Raw genomic sequence first — 14,121 nt, 5'->3', positions numbered from 1 at the left:
TTTCGGCACTCAAACCCCCGTCCGGGGGGAATTGCCAAAAAGCCGAACATGTCCGGGAAAACGGCGGCTCTGCTCCTCCCTTGACTCTTTGGCTCTGTTTAAGAGCCGAGCTGCCCGAGCGCTATGGGCTTCAGGCAGCCCCCTTGCCTCCGGACCCCAGCCGCCGGCCGGGCACTTCCCCTCCCGGGCTCCAGCGGCGCAGAGTCCGGAGGCATGGGGGCTGCCCGAAGCCGGTAGCGCTGAGGCAGCTCGGCTCCTAAACAGAGCCGAAGAGTCAGGGGAGGAGCAGAGCCTCCAACCGCGGCGGCTCTGCTCCTCCCCGACTCTTCGGAGCCGAGCGCTACGGGCTTTGGGCAGCCCCCATACCTCCGGAGCCCGGGAGGGGAAGTGCCCGGCCAGGGGCGCAGGGTCTGGAGGCATGGGGGCTGCCCGAAGCCGGTAGCGCTCGGGCAGCTCGGCTCTTAAACAGAGCCGAAGAGTCAGGGGAGGAGCAGAGCCTCCGGCAGCCCCCATGCCTCCGGACCCTGCGCCGCCGGAGCCCAGGAGGGAAAGTGCCCGGCTGGGGGTGCAGGGTCCGGAGGCAAGGGGGCTGCCCGAAGCCCAAGCGCTACCGGCTTCATGGTTTGCCGGGCAAGCCCCGCCCCCAGGAATCAGGCTGTGCTCCGGCCGAGGTCGCGGGGTTTGGGTGTGGGCCGGAGCCCCTGGGGTCAGGTCTGGGGGTGCTCGGCCAGCCCCGCTCGGCCAGGGCCGGGCCGGAGTCGCTCGGCCGGGGATGGGGACGGGCCGGCATGGTCGGCCGGGGACGGGGACGTCCCCCCCAAGCCAGAGCCGCCGGGGCCGGAGCCAGAGCTGCTCGGATAGGGCTGGGCCGGTGGGCTGGGGCCGGGGCCTTAGCGGCCGGGGTCGGGGGTGCTCAGGGCGGCGCGCTTGGCCGAAACCGGGGCCGGTGCCCCAGCACCCGAGCCGGGCTGGAGCCAGAGCTGCCGGGGCTGGACTGGGCCACGCCTCCCCAGAGTCCTCCTCGCGCCCCCCCTGCCCCAGCTTACCTGCTGCTGCCCGTCTGCCTCTGCTTCTTTTCAGACTTCCCGCAAACATCTGATTCGCGGGAAGCAGGGGAGAGGGAGGAGCAGGGGGCAGAGCGTTCAGGGGAGGGGAGGAGGAGGAAGTGAGCTGGGGGCGGGGTGGACAGCTGTGGGGCCCTCTTAGGCGCGGAATCGGCTGAATTGGCCTAAAGCCGGCCCTGGTAACAGGTAAGGTACAGGGACATTCATCTTCCACTCTCCCGGCCTTCCCAAACTGCTGACTAGACAAAGCCATCCGCTCACAAGGCAGCCTAGGCTCATCCAGACTTTCCCTCCTTCCTCTCCCTTGTCCCAGCACACGGGGCTGGTTACAGACAAATACTGGGCGAGTGGGGCAGCTTCCTTCTCAGGCACATTGCCACTCCCAACAGAGAAACTGCTGCTCTTCACACTGTACTGAGCTACTTCCAGCGAATCACTGTTCCCTTTCCCAGGTTTAGTTCCACAAGCTGTACTAGCCAACAATCCATCGCCCATCAAAACTCCCCCCTTTCCTTCCTCAGACAGGGCTTTAATCTGACCATCCACTTTCATCTGCTCCTGAGAAACATTTTCCTGACCAATGAGATCTTTCTGTGCTTGATCTCATTTCAGAGTCACTTCTGAGACATTGGACATTCCGAAACGTCATTCACAGACAAACTGCTTTTTTGCATAGAGAAACAGCTCTTTCCCAAAGACAAACTTTTGGAGAAAGTTTCCGCCCAGAGCCAGCGGCTCCCCCTGGTAGAACTTCCGCAGGGGCCGCGGTGGGGCAGAGGAGTCTGACGAGTGGGGCTGGGGTATGATCTGCGTCAGCAGGACGACTCCGGAGGGCCCTGCCTCCATCAGGGCAGCGGGTGCCTATTCCCGGCCTGCGCAGTGCGGACAGGAGCCGTCACAGCAACTAAAGGAGGGAGAGGAAAAGAGAGAGAAGGAGGGGAAAAGAACAAAGAGTCTCACATTTAGGATGAGAACAACTGGGATTCAGGACTCCTGGGTTCTCTCCCTGGCTCTGGGAGGGGAGTGGGGTATGGGGTATAGTGGTTAGAGGAGAGAGAGACTAGGAGCCAGGACTCCTGGGTTCTCTCTATGGCTCTGGGAGGGAAATGGGAGTCTATGGTTAGAGTGGGGGGGAGGGGTATGCCCAGAGGCAGTTTTTCACAGGAAACCTTCCCCCTCCCATCTCCGCCTCCCCCCTTGCTAGCGGATCTCTCCCAGGCCTATGGTGGGAGGGCATCAGAGATGGTGACCCTCCCAGCCTCCGTCTGCCGCAGCTAGGGTGACCAGACAGCAAATATGAAAAATCGGGATGGGGGTGGGGGGTAATAGGTGCCTATATAAGAAAAAGACCCAAGAATCGGGACTGTCCCTATAAAATCGGGATATCTGGTCACCCTAGCCGCATCCTGGAGCTCGCAGCCCCCCAGCCGCTCTGTGGCTGATGCACCTCAGAGAGCGCCGCCGCTGCCTGGTGCCCCTGCTCTGACCGGCTCTACTTGCCCTGGGCTCCTAGCATCCCTGGCCGCTCCTGCGGGTCCCCACAGCTCAGGCTGTCTGCCCGGGCAGGAATTGGCTGGGCCTGGCGCCCAGCCAGGGGAGGGAGAGGAAGCAGGAGAGGCCCAGGTCTCTGGCACTAGGGTGGGGCAGGGGCAGTCATGATCCTGGTACTCTAGGCCAGGATGGAAGAAATGCCCGGCCCAGCAGCGGGCTGGGGACGAGCTGGTGCCAGGGTGAGCTACCGAAAGGAACTCTCTGGCCGCTGCCTCAAGCTTCCTGGCGACCTGGTTTGATGGCAGGCCAGGCCCCCGAGCTCCCGGGGCAGCCATGTCGTGCGTGGAAGTTTCCTAGACGAGTGGCTGGAGGGGACCTCAAGGGGGCCTCAGGGTGCCCAGTGCCAAGTCAGAGCCGCGGGACCCCTGAGTGGCCCTGACAGGGTGTGTCCAGCCTGGTCTTAAAACCCTCCAGTGACACGGTTCCCTGGGTAACCTGTTCGGGGGTAGTCCCTGCTGTTCTTTTGGCAGCCGCTAAGTGTCTTCAGGGTGCTGACAAACAACAGTTCCATTTGTGCCCCCGAGGCAGCTGCATCCCAGTGCCCGGCGAGCCGTCCTCGTGTGCCATTATGTGCAGCTGTTCCCCATCTGTCCCACCCCAGATGTGGCTGAATCTCAGTGCTGTGTATACACAATCTCAGGGATATGGGTCTGAGATAATTTGTGCAGATGAGTCCACTTCTGTTGCAGGAGTGAGGGTAAGTAAGGGTAAGTAAGCTCAAGTAAGTGTTCTGATGCCTGGATCCAACATCTGCATCAGTTCCATTGAGACTTCTTCTCCTGACTGATCGTGCTGGGGGCTCTGCCTGTCTCCAGCACTCTGGACCCTCCCCTACCACCACCACCTGGGACCCCCGACTGGTTCAAGCTTCACAGAGTGGCGAGAACCCAGCTCTCTCTCTAGGTGTAGCCTTCTGACCCTGACTTGTGTGATCACTTATAGTTTTCTAAACCTGACTTTTGTAATTAAATTTAAGCTAGATTCAATAATATCACTGTTTTCTTTGTTTGGCTCCCCTTGTATTGTTACTACCTGGCAATAAATAACTTTTATGGTTAAGCTAGGGTTACCATACGTCCAGTTTTTCCCGGACATGTTCGGCTTTTTGGTAATCAAACCCCCGTCCGGGGGGAATTGCCAAAAAGCCGAACATGTCCGGGAAAAATACCGGCCGGGTACTTCCCCTCCCGCGGCTGCTGTGCTCCTCCCCTGACTCTTCGGCTCTGTTTAAAGCCAAGCTGCCTGAGCGCTACCGGCTTCGGGCAGCCCCCTTGCCTCCGGACCCTGAGCCGCCGGCCGGGCATTTCCCCTCCCGGGCTCCAGCTGCGCTGGCCAGGGGCACAGGGTCTGGGGGCTGCCCGGCAAACCATGAAGCCAGTAGTGCTGGGGCAGCCCTTTTCGCGTGGCTGGGAGGGAGGAGGGGGAGTTAGGGCGGGGACTTTGGGGAAGGGGCGGAGTTGGAGTGGGGCCGGGGCCCCGTGGAGTGTCCTCTTTTTTTATTTTTTAAATATGGTAACCCTAGTTAAGCCTTGGCCAGCACCATGCCCTCCTGGGTGCGGTGTATGCTGTGGCACTGGGCTCCACCCCAGAGATGGCTGTGTTTCAGTGGTGCTGTAGTTTGTGGGTAGGATGCAAGGAACTATGGCGAGGTAGGCTGTTAAAGGGCTGTAGGTCATGTCTGAACAGGGAGAAGGCTTCAGGGTATCTTTCGGAGCTGGGAAGGCACCTCCTGCTTTCTATCCCTGTCCTGTGCGGCATATCAGACATCCTGCTTCATGCTGAGCTTGTCTGGACTGGTTTCCCATCAGCACCAGCCCTTAGGCAGCCAGAGGTTGCTATTGAGCTGAGTCATGTATCTCCCCAGCCTGAGAGGAAGGATGGCCCAGCGGTCATGGCACTGGCCTGGGACTTGGGAGCCCTGTGGTCAAGTCCTTGCTCTGCCACAGACTCCCCGTGTGACCTTGGGCAACTTCCGTAGCCTCAGGGCCTCAATCCCCATCTGCCCAGCCGGGGTGAGAGCACTGCCCTGCCCCCTGGGGGTGCATGAGGGTAAATGCATTAAACTGGGAGGTGCTCAGCTCCTGCCATCATGGGGCTCAGATCAGTACCTTACCTGAGTAAAAGGCACTTACAGCATGTCAGCTGCTCCCTGTTTCTGCTGTCCCCCGAGCACGGCCTTCCCACAGGCACGCCTGCCATTTTTTGAGTCTCTGCCTTTTCCCTGCTCCTCTTGCTGTGACCCATCTTTAAGGTGACCATATTTCCCAAAGGGAAAACAGAACAACCCGTGGGGCTGGCCTGAGCCCCTCCTCCTCCCCCCCCCCCACGGGGCTGCCTCGAGCCACTCGCCTGAGTCCCTCCCCCCATGTGGGGCTGGCCTGAGCCGCTCACGCGAGCCCCTCTTCCTGTGCAGAGGGTAGGCAGGGCTGGGGCGAGCAGCAAAGCACATACGGGATAAGCCGACTATTTCCCAAAGGCTGGGGCCAGCGTCGCTGCTCACCCGAGCCCTGCCTGCCCCCCGCTGGATCCCGGCCTCCCCCCCACGTTCCTCTGCACCCCACTTTCTTGACAAAACTGGGTGTTTGTCCTGTTTGCCCTTGGATACAAATGCCCACTTTTGCCAAAAAAAAAAAAAAGTCAGGACGCCCGGGACATGGCTTAAAAAAGGGACTTGTCCCAGCCGAAACGGGACGTAGGGTTACCCTACCCATCTTCCTCAGTGTGGCGCCATTGAGCACGTGGCCGGCTGGATTTGGCCAGGGCTGACCGACGCTGTGGCTTTGCTCTCTCTGCATCTCCCTTTCTCCTCTCCCCGCAGGGCAAGCGTGTGATCAGGGAGGACGGCGCCGATGGCTACAGTGACTTGTTCCAGGAGAACACCATGCTCCAGAAGGAGAACGCCACCTTGTGCATGAGGGTGAAGGCCATGCAGGAGGCCATTGATGTCATCAACAGCCAGGTCACCCACCTGATGAGCCAGGAGGCCAATTTGATACTGGCCAAGGCAGGTGAGGATGGGCACCTCCGGAGAACGTATCTGCGAGGTGGGGCATGAGGATCTGTCCCACGAAAATTACAGCCACCCCAGAGCTCAGGTCCAAGGGCAGCTGAGTGGCAGCCCAGCTGCTAGGTGTTTCTGATCTAGTCCGTGATCCTAATTCTGTCCCTCCAGGTGACGGCAACGAGGCCATCGGCGCCCTGATCCCGAACTACATCCGGGAGATCGAGGAGCTCAGGTGGGCGTGGGTCACGTTCTCTCTGGGGGGGGCCGCGTATCGCGTGCAGCTTGAGAGGACCTGCAAAGAGGCAGTGCGGGCTAGCGGGGGGGCTGCTGACCTGGGGCTCTGGAGGCCCAGATTCCCTCTCTGGCTCTGCTGCTCCCGGCTGGGTGACTGGTGCCGCGGGCACTGGGTTCAAATAGTAGGCTGGCATCGCAGCTCTGCCAATGACCTTGGGCAAGTCACTTCCCCTCTCTCTTGCCTTTGGTCTGATGCGACCATTTAGATTGTCGGCGCTTTGGGGCAGCGCCCGTCTCATGGGTGTGTGCAGCACCTGGCACAACAGGGCCTTGATCCTGTCTCTCTCGGTGCTGCTGAAATATAAATAAAAGCCCCACATTCGAGATGGAAATGTCTCCATCCTGTAGGGCGTCCTGTCCGGCCCTTGTGCTCCCAAGCTTTCTCTGGAGCCTTGGCTGATCCGGACTTAAATGCCTCCCAGGGGTACATTGAAATGCCGTCTGATAGCTAGTGCTGCTCATAAATGTGGATTTCGTGCTGGAAAAACTGACAACCCCGGAGACAGGAATCCCCTCCCTCATTCTGGGCCAGATTCTCAGCTGGTGTAAAATCAGCGTTGTCCCACTGGGGTCCCTGGAGCAATGCCGATTTACGCCCCTCCCGCTGAGGATCCAGACCCCTGTCTGTAATGCTAGAAAACAGAGGTGCCCCACCTCTAGCGCAACCGCTGCTGAAGATTAACCCTTAGGCTGCCATGTCAGCGTATCACCGTGGCTGTTGAGAACTGGCTGTCGGCCATAGGGTTGCTTCTCTCCCGTTAGCGTTCAGACCTGGTGGGAAGCCCTGGGGCCTTTGTGACGTGGCCTGGGCTGCATTGCCATCTAAGTGAAGGCACTAAATCCATGAAGTGGCATCTGCTGTGACTCTTTGCTCCCACGAGAGGCATGCAGATGGTTAGTGGTGGCCATGTCAGCTTTCCTTCCCTGCGATGTCCTTCTGCAGCACCCCTCCCCGGGAGCAGAGCCCTGAGCCCCTTTGTCCGAGCTGAGCGAGGGCAGTTTAGGTTCCAGACACACACGTTCCCGGTCACCCCTCCTTAGAGGTTGGGGGGAGGGGGTGTCTTTTCCCCTGGGGTGTTTGGACATCTGCCCAGGGCAGCAGATCTCCGTAACCAAAAGCCCCTCCGATCCCCAGGACAAAGCTCTTGGAGAGCGAAGCCATGAACAAGTCGCTCCGCCGGAGTCTGTCGCGGGTCTCCTCCAGGCCCCCGTACTCCCTGGGCTCATCTCCAGGCCCAGGCCTGGGGGCGCTCAGCAGCCCCGTGGTCTCCATGGAGGCAGAGGCCACTGAAGTCCTCCAGCGGGCCAAGCAGGACCTGGAGCGGCTGAAGAAGGAGACCAGGCAGCGGAGGAAGAGGTGATGGCCAACTCCTTGCTGGGAACAGAGGGCGGGGGCTGTTCTGGGTGCTCCCACCCCTGGCTCTTCATTATTATGGCAGGACCATAGTTATTGGGATGCCCACTTCTCCCTTGGCTTCCAGCCCTGGCACCCTCCAGCCCCCATCAGCCCTGCTGGTCCAGACATTGTCCTGCCCCATCATTGGGAAGCTAAAGCCATACAGCAGAGAATCAGGACTCCTGGGTTCTTTTCTCAGCTCTGCCTCTGACGTGCCACATGACCTTGGGTGAGTCCCTTCCCCTCCTTGTGCCTCAGTCTCCCCATCTGGTAACACTGCCTGGCCCGTCCCTCTGGAGGGCAATGAAGCTGGGTTCCTGAAGGGCTCTGAGATAGAGGGTGTTGGGGATGTATGGTCTAAGGGGACCGTGTGCCAGGGCTCCCCTGTCACTGGGGTTCATCCCGTCTCTTCCTGGCAGCCTGGAGAAGGAGGCCTTTAAGAAGAGGCCAAAGCTGCAGCAGGAGAACTGGGAGGAGACGGACGAGAACGAGGAGGTGAGGGAGGCTTCCCCCATGGAGTGGGGGGTGGGAGCCCGATTGCTAGCCAGAATGCCAGCGGCCTTCTCTGTGCCTCACCAGCGCTTGGGGCAGCTGTGTCCTGCCGCACCCTGGGAGGTGGGGCAAAGCCCAGCCTGTCTGTGGGAGTCGCAGGGGATCCGGGGGGCAGGAGCAGGGTCCATGACCACCCCCCCATAGGGCAGCCAGTCTGCTGCTGTTTGGCCCCGCCTAGGTGTGGAGAGTGGGGACAGGGCATGGCCGAGGATGGCGGGTAAGACAGTCCCCTCTGCCCCCTGGCAGTGCCCTGTGCCATCTGACACCCTGGCAACAGGTGGGGCAGGGCAACTAGCCACAGGCCTTTCCGTGCAGCTGGGCTTTGTCCTGTGAACCATGTCACCTCTGCCCCAGCCGTCCCGGAGGTTCTCATCAGGTCCTTCATTTTCAGCTGCCATCTCAGCGGGGAGGGTGGGGGGAACTCCCCAGACATGGCCCACTCCCTTTGCACACAGGGATCAGCCCTGCCCCTGGCCCCGGGTCAAACGTCCTCTCTCCTGCCTCTGCCTGGCACTGGTTTCTGAAGCAATCGCTTTAATTCACCCACATCTGGGGGTAGCGGATGGGGAGAGGCCTGAGCCCCTGCGACGATAGGAGAGGGGCCGAAGGTTCCTGATCTCTGTCCTAACCCTGCGCTTGTTTCCCAGGAGGAGGAGGAGCGGGAAGAGAGTGGCTGTGAGGATGAGGACGAGGATTCGGGCAGCGACGAGAGCCTGGTGGACTCGGACTCCGATGCGGAGGAGAAGGGTAACTCGGAGGGCACGGCGCTCAGCTCTGTGCTCAGGCTGGGGCCGGGGATATCTGCAGTGACTCAGGGCTGTGCCCCTTTTGGGGAGGCGGTAGGCGGCTGCAGTGGGCCTGTAGGGTGAGCTGAGCAGGTCTTGGCTGGAGGTGCACGAGGTGCCAGTCAGGGTGCTAAGGTGGTCCGGCTCAGCTGGTGCTCAGTGGCACAGGCCTGGCTGCCAAGCTCTGTCCCTTCCTCCTCAGCCCCCCGCATTCACCTTCGGGTACCCAGGCAAGGCTAAGACCGCAGGACTCATAGACTCATAGACTCATAGACTTTAAGGTCAGAAGGGACCATTATGATCATCTGATCTGACCCCCTGCGTGCTGCAGGCCATAAAACCGTCCCTACCCCTTCCCTGGACTCTGCTGTTGAAGTCCCCAATCCTGTTTTAAGTGACTTCAATCGGCAGAGACCCTCCTGCTAGAGATCCCTGCCCCATGCTGCGGAGGAAGGCGAAAAACCTCCAGAGGCTCAGCCAATCTGCCCTGGAGGAAAATTCCTTCCCAACCCCAAATATGGCGATCAGTAAGACCCCGAGCATATAGGCAAGAGTCTCCAGCCTGACCCCTTTCAGCCATTATACTATTTACCTACCATTGCTTGGTTTTCCTTGACTACTATGTTTTACCATTAAACCATTCCCTCCATAAACTTATCTAACTTAATCTTAAAACCAGACAGGTCCTTCGCCCCCACCGTTTCCCTCGGAAGGCCGTTCCAATATTTCACCCCTCTGACGGTCAGAAACCTTCGTCTAATTTCAAGCCTGAACTTCCCCACGGCCAGTTTATATCCATTCGTTCTCGTATCCACATTAGTACTGAGCTGGAATAATTCTTCTCCCTCCCTTGTATTAATCCCTCTAATATATTTAAAGATAGCAATCATATCCCCCCTCAGCCTTCGCTTTGTCAGACTAAACAACCCAAGCTCCTCTAGTCTCTTTTCATACGACAGGTTTTCCATTCCTCTGATCATCCTAGTGGCCCTTCTCTGCACCCGTTCCAGTTTGAGTTCATCTTTTTTAAACATGGGAGACCAGAACTGCACACAGTACTCCAAATGAGGTCTCACCAGCGCCTTGTACAACGGAAGCAAGACCTCCTTATCCCTACTAGATATACCTCGCCTAATGCATCCCAAGACAGCATTGGCTTTTTTCACCGCCACGTCGCATTGTCGACTCATAGTCATCCTGCGGTCTACAAGGACCCCTAGGTCCTTCTCCTCTTCCGTTACTTCTAACCAATGCGTCCCCATCTTGTAACTAAAATTGTTATTAGTCATCCCCAAATGCATCACCTTACACTTTTCACTATTAAATTTCATCCTATTTCTGATACTCCAATTCACAAGCTCATTCAAGTCTCCCTGCAGGATATCCCTATCCTCTTCTGAATTTACAACACCTCCCACCTTCGTATCATCCGCAAACTTTATCAGCCCACTCCTGCAATCGGTTCCGAGGTCAGTTATAAATAGATTAAATAAAATGGGTCCCAAAACCGAACCTTGAGGCACTCCACTAGTAACCTCCCTCCAACCTGACAGTTCACCCTTTAATACGACCCGCTGCATTCTCCCCATTAACCAATTCCTTATCCACCTCTGGATTTTCATATCGATCCCCATGTTTTTCAGTTTAACCAATAATTCCTCATGGGGTACAGTATCAAACGCTTTACTGAAATCCAGGTATATTAGGTCCACCGCATTTCCCTTATCTAATAAATCCGTTACTTTCTCAAAGAAGGAGATCAGATTCGTTTGGCACGATCTGCCCTTCGTAAAACCATGTTGTAATTTATCGCAATTGCCACTAACCTCCAGGTCCTCAACAAGTTTCTCTTTCAGAATTTTCTCTAACACCTTGCACACTACAGATGTTAAACTAACAGGCCTGTAGTTACCCGGATCACTTTTTTTCCCTTTCTTGAAAATAGGAACCACATTAGCTATTCTCCAATCTAACGGGACCACCCCTGAGTTTACAGATTCATTAAATATTATCGCTAATGGGCCTGCTATTTCCCGCGCCAATTCCTTCAATATTCTCGGATGAAGATCGTCCGGTCCTCCCGACTTAGCCCCATTAAGGCATTCAAGTTTTGTTTCTACCTCGGATATGGTAATCCCCCATCCTGAATGCCCCTCTGTAGTGGTGCTAGTATCCCTAATACCTTCATTGGCTTCATTAAACACCGATGCAAAATATTCATTGAGATATTGCACCATGCCTAGATTGTCTTTAATCTCCTCTCCGGCAATAGTCTTCAGCGGTCCCACTTCTTCTTTCTTTGCTTTCTTCCTATTTATGTGGCTGTAAAACCTCTTACTATTGCTTTTAATTCCCCTCGCTAGGTCCAACTCTACACGGCCTTTGGCCTTTCTCACTTTATCTCTACATTCTCTGACTTCAGTTAGGTACATTTCCTTACTGATCCCTCCCCTCTTCCACTCTTTGTACGCTTTCTGTTTTTTCCTAATCGCCCCTTTGAGTCGGTCGCTCATCCAGCTCGGTCTAAATCTCCTGCTTAGTAATCTTTTTCCCTTTTTTGGAATACAGGCCTCCGACAGCTCATGCATCTTTAACTTGAAGTAATCCCAGGCTTCTTCTGCCTTTAGATCCCTTAATACGTTTGCCCAATCCACTTCCCTTACCAGTCCCCTTAATTTGTTAAAATTGGCCTTTCTAAAATTATAAACCCTAGTCTTTGACTTAATTCTGTTACTCCTCCCATGTATTTTAAACCGAATTAGCTCATGATCACTGGAGCCCAAATTGTCCCCTACTACCACTTCCTCAACGAGGTCCTCACTACTTACCAGAATCAAATCTAAAATGGCCTCCCCCCTCGTCGGTTCAACTACCACTTGATGGAGGAATTGGTCAGCAAGCACATCTAGGAACATCTGAGCCCTATTATTGCTACTAGCGTTTGTTCCCCAATCTATATCTGGGAAGTTAAAGTCCCCCATAATTACACAGTTTCTATTAGTAATTACTTCTCTAAACACATTAAATAGTTCCTTATCCATATCCTGGGTCGATCCTGGCGGTCTATAGCACACTCCAAGCACTATCCCCGGAGAGGCTCTAGTAGTCCTATTACCCAGTGTGAGTATTGCCCAGACGGACTCTGTGTTATCTAATCCATCAACTATTATTTCTTTACAGCTTATTTCACTATTGACATACAATGCCACCCCCCCACCTTTACCTTTGTTCCGGTCTTTCCTAAACAGCGCATACCCCTCCATACCTGTGTTCCAGGAGCGAGATGCCATCCCCTCTGAGTCCTGCCTCATCTGCCTCCTTTCCTCTGCAATGCCAGAGTCCATAGGGGACCCGTGAGCCAGGCACTGCCCCTCCCCTCTCCAGGCCGGCCCAGGACTGCCTGGCTCTCTCCTCCTGACCTCTCCGGGGCTGCCTGGCTGCCTGACTCTCCCCCCACCTCTAGTGGTGAATTTCCAGGCTGATCTGGCTGACCTGACCTGCGAGATCGAGATCGAGCAGAAGCTGACTGACGAGCTGGAGAACAGCCAGCGGCGCCTGCAGACCCTCAAGCACCAGTACGAGGAGAAGCTAATCCTGCTGCAGAACAAGATCCGCGACACCCAGCTGGAGAGGGACCGGGTGCTGCAGAACCTCAGTACGGGCAGTGCCCCCTCCACCCCCCTGCTCATCCCATCGCACGGGTCCTCTGAGCCAGCGCTGGCAGGAGAAACCCTGGGGTTCTCCCGGCGCCCAATGAGGCCCAAACTGGGCTGCTGCCCCCTGCATTCCATGTCCCTCTTGCGGTCCCCAGAGATTCCCACTGGCTGCTCAGTGTCTGGCTTCCCAGCTCCTGGGATCGATCCTTCTCCTCAGCTGTGTGCCACTTGTCCCGCTGTTGCCTGCCTAAAAAGGCCCCGAGATGGCAAACGGGTTCGTCGCCCGGTGTGCTTGGCACCAATAAAGACACCGAGGGGAGAAAGCAAGCCAAGTTTATTTCAGAGCTCTGAAATGGCACTAGGAGACCAGCACATTTTGATTAAGAAACTAAAAAGACACAAAATTAATATGGGACACATTATAGGGATTAAAAACTGGCTAACTGACAGATCTCAACATTTAATTTTACATGGGGAATCATAATCAAGCGGATGTGTTTCTAGTGGGCTCTCCCAGGGATTGGTTCCTGGCCCTAGCTACTTAACAATTTTATCTATGACCAGGAAGAAAATAGAAAACCATCGCTGATAAAATTTGTGGGTGACACAAAGATTGGGGGAGTGGTGTTGTAATAACTGGGCCTACACCTTTACCCAAATTGTGAGAAGTGAGTGAAAGTTCATAGAATGGTCACAGAAACCTGTAACAATGAAGGTTGATAGAAAAAAGTAAAAAAGGGAGACAGAAGGACTGAATTAGTCCAAACAAAAAGGCCTCCTGTTATAACTCAAGGCCTGTGTTAAGATCATGCTTGGTAAACAAGAGATGAGGGGGAATGCAAATCAATGGACCAAAATTGATGTGTTGTAATAAATTAGGTCTAATTAGGTGGATAAAATAATGAAGGGATGGGTTGTTTCACCCAAAGCTTTCTTCTGGGGTCTTTAAAAGACAAAACCATGGTGTGTGTGGGGGAAAATGGCTGCAGGCGCTCTCACTGCAACTGCTGACCAGGAGATGGGTGGACTAGAAGGAGCGAGCATCATCGTTATGGCTGCCACACTAACCCTTCTTGGGATCCACTGTGACACCATTGGGCCTTTGTCATCCCGACCCTGAGAGATGTTCTGGTTGGATCAGGCCAGAGAGAGGGACCCAAATGACATTGCCACTTTCATCAGTTTGGCTAAATCCCAAATACCCCTTGGGAGGTGAGATTTTTGTCTCTTACATTCAGACACCTGCCCACTCTTCTCCATGTGTCTTTCCCACCTTATTTTTTTCACCACTCTCTGTCAGGGGTGCAGCCCTCACTGCTGGACTGGCGCCTCCGCCTGGCCGCTCTGGGGATTAGCTCAAAGCCAATGCTGCCCTCCGCGGTCTGCACACCATCACTCTGTCTCTGCTTCCACCTATGGCTTCTCTCTTGGCTTCTGGAATCGCAGCACCCTCTTCACGACTCAGCCCTCCCATTAGGTCACCCTCCATGTTTCTCCCTTCCAGGGGAGGTGTGCATATCACAGTCCTACTGTCCAGCCACTTCCCCAGTGGTGAGGACCAGGGGGACCACTACTCCAAGTTCCAGCCCAGGGACCCTGTAAATAGCAGCCTCCTGCTGCACCACTTTAACTTTTCTATTTCCCTGGGCCGCTTCCCCACTGCCCCAGCACCTTCTTTGCACTCATCTTAGTGCCCTCAGCTGCTCAGTCCCAGCAGCCAGCCAGGAGCTCCCTCCCGCTCTCCTGGTCCCTGCTAGCAGCTGCTCTGTCCCAGCTCCCTCCCGCTCTCCTGGTCCCTGCTAGCAGCTGCTCTGTCCAA

The 14,121-nt window shown here is 56.0% G+C and overlaps 1 protein-coding gene across 3 annotated transcripts in view; it reads left to right on the top strand.

Moving 5' to 3' along the window:
* LOC135976680 (kinesin-like protein KIF21B) overlaps positions 1-12,301 on the top strand; it is a 32,229-nt gene extending 19,928 nt beyond the window's left edge. For 2 of the 3 annotated variants that reach the window (XM_065573667.1, XM_065573668.1), the window contains 6 exons: positions 5,434-5,623; positions 5,788-5,851; positions 7,049-7,270; positions 7,729-7,804; positions 8,509-8,608; positions 11,895-12,301. In XM_065573667.1, the coding sequence (XP_065429739.1) occupies positions 5,434-5,623; positions 5,788-5,851; positions 7,049-7,270; positions 7,729-7,804; positions 8,509-8,608; positions 11,895-11,992 (750 nt within the window). In that variant the 3' untranslated portion in view covers positions 11,993-12,301. The remainder of the gene's footprint in view (positions 1-5,433; positions 5,624-5,787; positions 5,852-7,048; positions 7,271-7,728; positions 7,805-8,508; positions 8,609-11,894) is intronic. The other variant, XM_065573669.1, reaches the window with a different exon arrangement.
* The last annotated feature ends 1,820 nt before the right edge of the window (positions 12,302-14,121 follow it).

This window comes from Chrysemys picta, chromosome 20 (genome assembly GCF_011386835.1).
Source record: "Chrysemys picta bellii isolate R12L10 chromosome 20, ASM1138683v2, whole genome shotgun sequence".
NCBI lineage: Eukaryota > Metazoa > Chordata > Testudines > Emydidae > Chrysemys > Chrysemys picta.
The sequence above is the reverse complement of the archived record's forward strand: the minus strand, read 5'-3'. Positions and strand labels throughout refer to the sequence as shown.